This window comes from Thamnophis sirtalis, unplaced genomic scaffold (assembly GCF_051295495.1).
Source record: "Thamnophis sirtalis isolate CommonGarterSnake01/CBP01778 unplaced genomic scaffold, rThaSir2_p1.2 scaffold_3, whole genome shotgun sequence".
In the NCBI taxonomy this organism is placed as follows: domain Eukaryota; kingdom Metazoa; phylum Chordata; class Lepidosauria; order Squamata; family Natricidae; genus Thamnophis; species Thamnophis sirtalis.
In genome coordinates, this window is record NW_028261383.1 from 173,643,893 (window position 1) to 173,652,517 (window position 8,625).

The 8,625-nt window shown below is 40.3% G+C and overlaps 1 protein-coding gene across 1 annotated transcript; it reads left to right on the forward strand.

The window, feature by feature from the left end:
- The first annotated feature begins 3,178 nt into the window (after positions 1-3,178).
- NANOS3 (nanos C2HC-type zinc finger 3) lies at positions 3,179-4,627 on the forward strand. The gene is made up of 2 exons (XM_014060178.2): positions 3,179-3,729; positions 4,616-4,627. The coding sequence occupies exons 1-2, from the start codon at positions 3,280-3,282 to the stop codon at positions 4,625-4,627; spliced, it is 462 nt and encodes a 153-aa protein (XP_013915653.2). The 5' UTR covers positions 3,179-3,279.
- The last annotated feature ends 3,998 nt before the right edge of the window (positions 4,628-8,625 follow it).

An 8,625-nucleotide genomic window follows, 5' to 3' on the forward strand; every position in this document is an offset into this window, starting at 1 on the left:
CAGTCCATGTCTGGCACAGGAGTCTCTTTGAAAGGCAAGTAAGGAAGAGAACCCCTGCTTCATCCTGGTCTTTGGTTTTCGTTCATCGTGTATTGACATCAAATTGGTGAGCTTGCAGCAAAAGGACTCACAGTGCTTTTCTAGACTCCACTCTCAGAAAAATATTGCTATGAAACACTGCTGTAAGCCAAAAAACGAGTGCTTATCAAATATAATCTTTTAAATTGTGTATAATTACTTAGAAGATAAATGCCAAAGGAGGCAAAAGTCCAGAACTGCTCAAAATACGGCCTCTGAAAAAAAAAATTCCCATAGAAACCAATAACAAGATATTTAGCATAATGTTGGTAAGTAAGAGGTATAGTTCTTTGCTATAATGAGCCTCCTAGTTGCAATGAAATACATACCAAGCATACATTAATAACGGATTTAAGGTCATAATAACTGGAAATAGTAAAGATTTCGACACACATACACACATGGACGCTCACACACACAAAGGACTAAATCAAGTTTCCTTGCTAAATATGTTTGTTGTTGTTAGTTGCGAAGTCCTGTCTGATCCATTGCGACCCCATGGACAATGTTCCTCCAGGCCTTCCTGTCCTCTACCATCCCCTGGAGTCCATTTAAGCTCATGCTGACTAAATATATTACCTATAGCAAAAAGACAAAGAATCGTTAGAACAAATTCTTATCTTGGATTTTTCCAAATTCTGAAGGATTAAAATCCACCAGAGGCTGAAAACAAGGTTACCTAAATTCCTCTTCCTGTTCCAGTATCTAGCTACTCTCTTGGAAATTTGCAACAGGAAACTTGGGCTCAATTGTGCTTGTAAATCTAGGGCTACCTGCATACAAGTGGCTTGCCCTATCAGTGGTCTTGGTAGCTCCTTGACTGAGTTCACTGCTTAATTGCTAGTCTAGAATTAATCCTAGTGCTAATCTCTTCTGATCTGTGTATTGATTGCTGGTGGAGGTCTTCTGGTCTTTTCCTTTCCCCTGTAGCTTTTTGAGTCTCTCTTTTCTGTTGCTTTCTGTTTACTTAAAGATTCAAGAGTGCCTGAACATTTACATGCACCTGTATATATGTAAGTGTACCTTTGTGTATGTACATATAGGAGTGCCTATATTTACGTATAACTGTATTTACACAATTATAGTTGCATATATATATATATATATATATATATATATATATATATATATATATATATATATATATATATATATATATATATAATTTAAAGTCACAACCCCTGGTATGCCCAAATATGGGAGGAAGATCACACTTCCAATATATACCTTTCACCCTGGCCTGGCTGATAAGGAATTGAGCTCTGTAGCTCAATGGTTAACACATCTGCCTAAGAGGCAATAGAGCACAGGTTCGATTCCCAGCAAGGGTATGGCTAGCTGATGAGTGCTAAATAGCTTGAAATAGATCTATACTAGTCTCCCTTTATTTATTTATCAGCACAAATACAACACACATACACACACACATACATACATACATATACATGTATTTAGTGTCACAACCCCTGGTATGCCCAAATATGGGAGGAAGCCTACTGCTTCCTTTTCCTTTCTCTGTCTATTGGCTCGTCACAAGAGACCATCCAGACAGAAACGCAATATTTTTACTGTTGCCTTTGTTACATTTGTGTTGTATTTGTGCTCCCTTTATTTATCAGCACAAATACAACAGACATATACATATATACGTATATACGTATATAGGTATATGTCTGTTGTATTTGTGCTGATAAATAAAGGGAGCACAAATACGTATATATGTATATGTCTGTTGTATTTGTGCTGATAAATAAAGGGAGCACAAATACAACACAAATGTAACAAAGGCAACAGTAAAAATATTGCGTTTCTGTCTGGATGGTCTCTTGTGACGAGCCAATAGACAGAGAAAGGAAAAGGAAGCAGTAGGCTTCCTCCCATATATATATACACACATACATATATATAATCTACATATCATCTATCTATCTATCTATCTATCTATCTATCTATCTATCTATCTATCTATCATCTTTCTTTCTTTCTTTCCCAAAATTAGATTCAGCTTATAGTGGCACTCCCCCTTCCTATAACTATTAACAATGTTGCAAGGCCCAATTGGCAGCCGGCAGGAGGGAAAACAATCAAGCCAGCTGCCTTTAAAATGGGGGGAGGAAACCATCCGATCCAGAAAAACAAGCCCTTTCCTGATAACCCGTCAACCTCTAGACTTTTGCATTTCCAAATAAGACAGCAATTTAGCAAGGCAGTCAATCGGTACAATTTGGGAAATCTCCTGCTGTGAAGATAGATTAAAAAAAAAACCCCATCTTTTACAAAGTTTTACAAAGTAAACACATATTGTTTTCAAATCACTTTCTGGGCTAAGCTGACAGTCCTTGTTTCCCAAGGGCTAATCCTCTCTTTCAACAGACACCTGCAGAAGGAACCAGGTCCAGCCCCATTTAGAACGGAGCGCATGGTGTGTTGTATTTTAAATCTTATCTTTTCTTTCTATTTTATTTTTGATTTATTTCTGTACTGTAAGCCGCCCGGAGATCCTACGGGATCATTGGGCGGCATATAAATGTTATAAGGAGCCGAGGTGGCGCAGTGGGTAAAGTGCAGCACTGCAGGCCACTTCAGCTGACTGCTAGATCAGCAGCTCAGCGGTTCAAATCCCACCAGGCTCAGGGTTGACTCAGCCTTCCATCCTTCCGAGGTGGGTGAAATGAGGACCCGGAGCGATATGCTGACTCTGTAAACCGCTTAGAGAGGGCTGAAAGCCCTATGAAGCGGTATATAAGTCTACTGCTATTGCTATTGCTATGAAGCAGTATATAAAAATCTGCTATTGCTATTAAACTTAAACCGAAGGACGTTTTGCGCGCGCCTTGAGCTCTTTCTGCTAAAGGCCCTTCCTGCAAAAAGGGCAACCTTACAAGGTCCTCCAGCATCTCCGGGGCTTCGCTGAAGGGCTGAGAAAGCCCCGTTCCTCCCTCCATAAACTGCGCTGTTAGGAGTTCGCGGCCAGGAAGCCCCCCCCCCCCCCCCCCGGTCTCTCTCTCTCCCGCCCACCCTTTTTTCTTTTTTCCCTTGGGCAAATCAGACTCTCGGGCTCCAAGCAATTGCCGGGGGTGGTGACCGGGCGCTTCGGAGAATTGCCATTGGCTCCTCCGGGGGGGGGGGAAACCCAGGAGGTCTCCCCCCCCCTCTTTAAACCCGCGGGGGTCCGGCTGGAAGCCCAGTCAAGCAAGGAGGATGAGTCCGGCCGCTTTCCAACTCTGGAGGGATTATTTCCAGCTGGCCAAGTTGGTGGAAGGGATGAGCCGAGACGGACCCTCCGAAGAAGAAGAAGAAGAGCCCGCACCGCAGGCGCCGGAGTTCCAGCCGGAGCAGCAACTTTTAGCGCGGCGGAGACGGAGGCGGCAGCAGCTGGACGAGCCTCCCTCGGCGGCGCGTGGATGGGACGAGCTCGGTTGCTCCTTCTGCAAGCAGAACGGGGAGTCGCGCTCCATCTATACCTCGCATTGCTTGAAGGACGAAGCCGGCTTGGTGCAATGCCCGATATTGAGAAAATACCAATGTCCTCAATGCGGAGCGTCGGGGGATTTGGCGCACACGAGGAGATTCTGCCCTTTAACCAAGCAGGGCTACACATCTGTCTACACCAGCTGCACCAGGAACTCGGCTGGGAAGAGGAAAAAAAAGGCAAGTCTTTATATATATATTTTTAAAAAATAAATCCTTTCCCTTCAGCCCAGATTTGAAAGCCACCCGAAATGGATGGGCAGCGGCTCTTAATCGGTGAGTACCGGCGGTTGGTTGTGGCTACCCAAAGGAGTTAGATACAACGGTCAAATCCTCCGGGATTGGGCAGCCTATAAATAAAATAATTAAAATAAACTAAACTAAAATAAAACTTGAAACTTGACTCCCCCCCCCCCCCATATAGCAGTGACAACCCTTAAATGTTGTTTTTGGCGTCCAGTGGAGTTGGGATTTTTTTCCTTTCTTAATCTAAATCAGTGTTTCTCAACCTTGGCAACTTGAAGATGTCCGGACTTCAACTCCCAGAATTCCCCAGCCAGCGAATGCATTCGCTGGCTGGGGAATTCTGGGAGTTGAAGTCCGGACATCTTCAAGTTGCCAAGGTTGAGAAACACTGATCTAAATCGAAGGGAATTCTGGGAGTTGAAGTCCGGACATCTTCAAGTTGCCAAGGTTGAGAAACACTGATCTAAATCGAAGGGAATTCTGGGAGTTGAAGTCCGGACATCTTCAAGTTGCCAAGGTTGAGAAACACTGATTCTAAATCGAAGAAGGAGCGGGGATTTGCCCATTTGACCTCCGGGTGGCATTTTTAATCCCATCTTCCCATTCTCAACGCGAACACAGGAACGGACTGACTCCGGTTGATCGAAAACTTGGTCAGTCCCAGCAATAAGGAGGAACGGTGAATTCCTGAGTGGGGCAAAAAGTGTTTTTTGGGGGGGTGGGGAGGTGGGAGAGGATCTAGAGATCTAGTTAGCAACAGGTTGAGTTTTTTTTTTAATTGTATCCCAATTTTATGCTGGGTCTGTTTTTTATCCCATAGAGGAGCCTGTAATTCTTACTCCGATCTGCATATTAAAAAGTACTAAGAATGTAATTGCTTGAAGTTCTAAAAATGTTTCTTTGGTATAATAAAAAGTGTGTGTGTGTGTATGTATATATATATATGTGTATATATGTATGTATGTATGTATCTATCTATCTATCTATCTAATCTATCTATCTAATCTATCTATCATCTATCTATCATCTATCTATCATCTATCTATCATCTATCTATCTAATCTATCTATCTATCTATCATCTATCTATCTAATCTATCTATCTATCATCTATCTATCATCTATCTATCTTATCTATCTATCTATCTATCTATCTATCTATCTATCTATATCTATCTATCTACATCTATCTATCTATCTATCTATCTACATCTACATCTATCTATCTATCTATCTATCTATCTATCTATCTATCTATCTATCTATCTATCTGTAGCAAAGGTTTCCCAAAGATAGATATATTACCAGGGGGCTAAACCCTAAGAGACACATGTTAGGATGCTAATATCTGGAGTATTTATAGAGGGAAATTCTACTTATTTCAGCTGGATCAAGAAGGTGATGTGATGTAAATATGGCATAATGTTTCTAAATGTGATATACGAATACAGGTGGAAGGAAAAGACATGGTAACTAAAAAGTCAGGAAGTGTTAAAAGAGATACAATAGTTGCCACTCACAATAATTTCCACTCCTCAAAAAGATTCTGATAGCATTTCTTTAAGGCTCTGAGTCATAAACTTTGTGATCGGGTAGCTTAATTACATAAGGTGTAGAATGTAAATACATTGGGAAAAGATGGGGGGGAGGGAAGGACAGGGTAGTTACGCAAATGAAGATCATGTGAGAAAGCTCCTAAATACTTATCAGTTAGTTAATCCCTCTAATGGGTTTGTTCAGGCCTTCTGAGAGATTTAACTCTCATCAAGTTTTAGGCTTGATGAAAAAGCCACTTGGTCCCAGAACTGTTATTTTGCTATCTATATTAGAATATCCTGGAAGGTCAAATATTTTGTTATTTGTCCTTGTTTTTAGTCCTGATGTCAGATCATCTTGTGTAGAACCCAGAATAGTATTGCTGGTCAATCATATTAGAAAAAGATGTTGTTTATGGACAACATGTTGGTGTTAGTATCGTAGGGAGAAGTAGATATCTGGATTTACTGCTATATGATTCTCTTGGTGGTATCATTGTCCTGTTATTTCTTGTTACTTGTGAGATTTTTTTCTTCAGTTTGTCTGTATACAAGTGTGGATATCATGACTAGTGGCTGAGATATTGCAGTTCTATTGTTCAGCGTGGCTTGTAGCAAATTAGTGATGTATTTGAATGTTTTGAGCCATGAGCTGGAGGTGATCAATGGTAGATAAATGTTAAAGTAAAAGCTGTAAGAGAATATAGAATAAAAGAAAAGTAGTGAGAAAAGGAAGATTATAAAGAATTGGCTTCTGATTTCCTTGTGACAGCAATTATGTTTTACCCTCTCTAAGATTACATCACACTTTTCTTCTTTTCATAAACTACTTTTAATCTTCAAACCCATAAATCCCCCCTTTTTTTCATTTTTTAAGCAAAAAGGCCATAGAGGTTTCCAGTTACTAATATTTGTTGATCTTTCACTAATCAAATTAATTTTGCCATTTCTGCTAGTTCTGTCATTTTAACCAACCATTCCTCTGTTTGGGGTATTTCAGAGACTTCATTTTTGTGCATATAATTATAGTAGTATTCTTGCAGTACTTTGTTTTTTAAAAATAATCTTTCATGGCTCTTTTCTAATTGACTATCCATTAATCCCAACATGAAAAGTTGTGGTTTCAGATGAATGCTGGTTTTTAAAATGCTATCATTGTATATTTTGACACAGTTTTTTTGGGATTTTTAACAAATCTACCAGGCATGATAAAATGACCCTTCATTTGTTCACTTTTCCAACATGAATTTGAAATACTTTATACATTCTTAACAATTTTTTTGGAGTTTCAAAGTTTAATAGCATTTGTATGCCGCCCAATCCCGAAGGACTCCGGGCGTCTAACAATACAAATAAATCAAAAAGAAGAGAAGGAAAGAAAAGATAGATTTAAAAACACACCACGCACTCCATTCCAAGTGAGGCTGGACCATGTTTTGGGGTCAACAGCCCCAGGCCTCCCGGAACAGCCAGGTTTTAGTGGCCTTACGGAAGGCCGAGAGAGTGGGAAGGGTCCGGATCTCTGTGGGGAGATCATTCCACAGGGCCGGGGCAGCTACAGAAAAAGACCTCCCTCGAGAAGTCGCCAACCGGCATTGCCCGGTCGACGGTACCCGAAGGAGGCCCAACAGGACATCATTTTAACAAAACAAAACATAGGCCATATATTTGTGGTTGCTTAAACTGATGCCATGGAAGCTATTGCTTTAGATTGCGGAGGGCTAGGTTCAAATTTATACTCAATTCAACTCAGGATCGATGAATAAATCAGTGAACCCAGTCACTATCTCCTAGTCTAATTTACTTTGCAAAATTATTGTGTAAGATACACTGGGAGAAAAATTACTTATATTGTCCAAATAAGCCACTTTGAAAGGGTAACCATTTTTTTTTTTTGATGATCTCTAGATGGCAAAACCAACTTGTCTAGTAAAAATTGTTGGGACTTTTAAAATCTGCTCTTTTGCTTTGCGAATCTTTAGGCAAAATTCTGCCACTGTTGTGTGATTGTTGCAAATGATTAGGAGGCAAGGAACTGATAGGAAAGAGCTTCTGTGTATGATTTGGAGGCTTCTTTACTTAATGAGAGTGATTCCGAAAACAAGAAATGTACGGTACATTTATCTAATTGGGTCCCTGCTAGCAGAGTGGGTTTTGGTGCTCTCGGGTGAAAAAGATCAATATATATTAACACAATTCTTGGGCGTTAAGTTGGAGTTATAAGGCTGGCAGTTTATAGACTTAAAGCCCCCTCATCTTTGCTACACTATTAAATCAGAAATTACTTTTTCACAGTATTAGATTTATCATTGTTTATGACTGTTAGGGAACACTGTGGTGCTAAGACGCTGAGTTTGTTGAACAGAAGGTCGGCAGTTCAGCGGTTTAGTGCCATGTAACGGAGTAAGGTTACTTGTCCGAGCTTTTGCCAACCTAGCAGTTCGAAAGCATGTAAAAATGCACGTAGAAAGAAAAGGAGGAGCCAACGTCACAACGATACGGACGTGCGGTCTCGATGCTCCAAGACCAGCTGATACTTTTGCCGCTGGGTGGTCCAATCGGACCTAAACCGTCCCAAAGAGATGGTGAACAGGAAGAATAAGTCTTACTGACCTCAGGGACATTGCAAAGTCCCTGATCGTTGCAAGAGAAGTTCTTCAAGCCAGTGACAAAAAATCCAGCCAAGGCTGACGAAGTCGGGGCGGCTCCAAAATGGAAGGATACGGAAAGAGAAAGTGTTTCCAGCTGGTGAGGAACTTTATCAAGCGGCGGAATTAAATTTGGAATGGTTTTGGACAGTGGTTATCTTACTTTTTAAATGCTATCTTCATGGATGGAATTTATGCATGCCTTTTAAAATGAATGGATTAAGTTTTCTTCTATTTTTTTTTCCTTTTATCATTCTCTGTAACCTATGGACTAAAATTTTCCTTTCATTACTGTGGGTGTTCTCCTAACCCATTTAAAAATTGGGACTCTTTTTTCTAACTTGAAATACAAAAAAAGATACAAAAAGGAAATTTGCAACAATAACACTGCTACTGGGAGGCTGGAAGGTTTGTGTATTGGAAACAGAACACTTTTTTCTCTTCACTGATTGTTTTGGCTTGGCGCACTACAAGGTCTCACTGCTCGGTTATAGAGAGTGATAAGAAGGGAAGCATACAGATGTCCCTTTGAAGTATATCTTTAACCAGAGAAAAGTGAAAACAAAACGTTTTTGTGAATCTATGCTTAATTTTATTAACCTTCCAAGCTAGAGCAGCTGTGTTTGTTAGCTGGAGATAATGGCACAA

Coding starts and splice junctions, on each gene's coding strand:
- NANOS3 (XM_014060178.2), top strand. CDS start 3,280: ATGAGTCCGGCCGCTTTCCAACTCTGGAGGGATTATTTCCAGCTGGCC.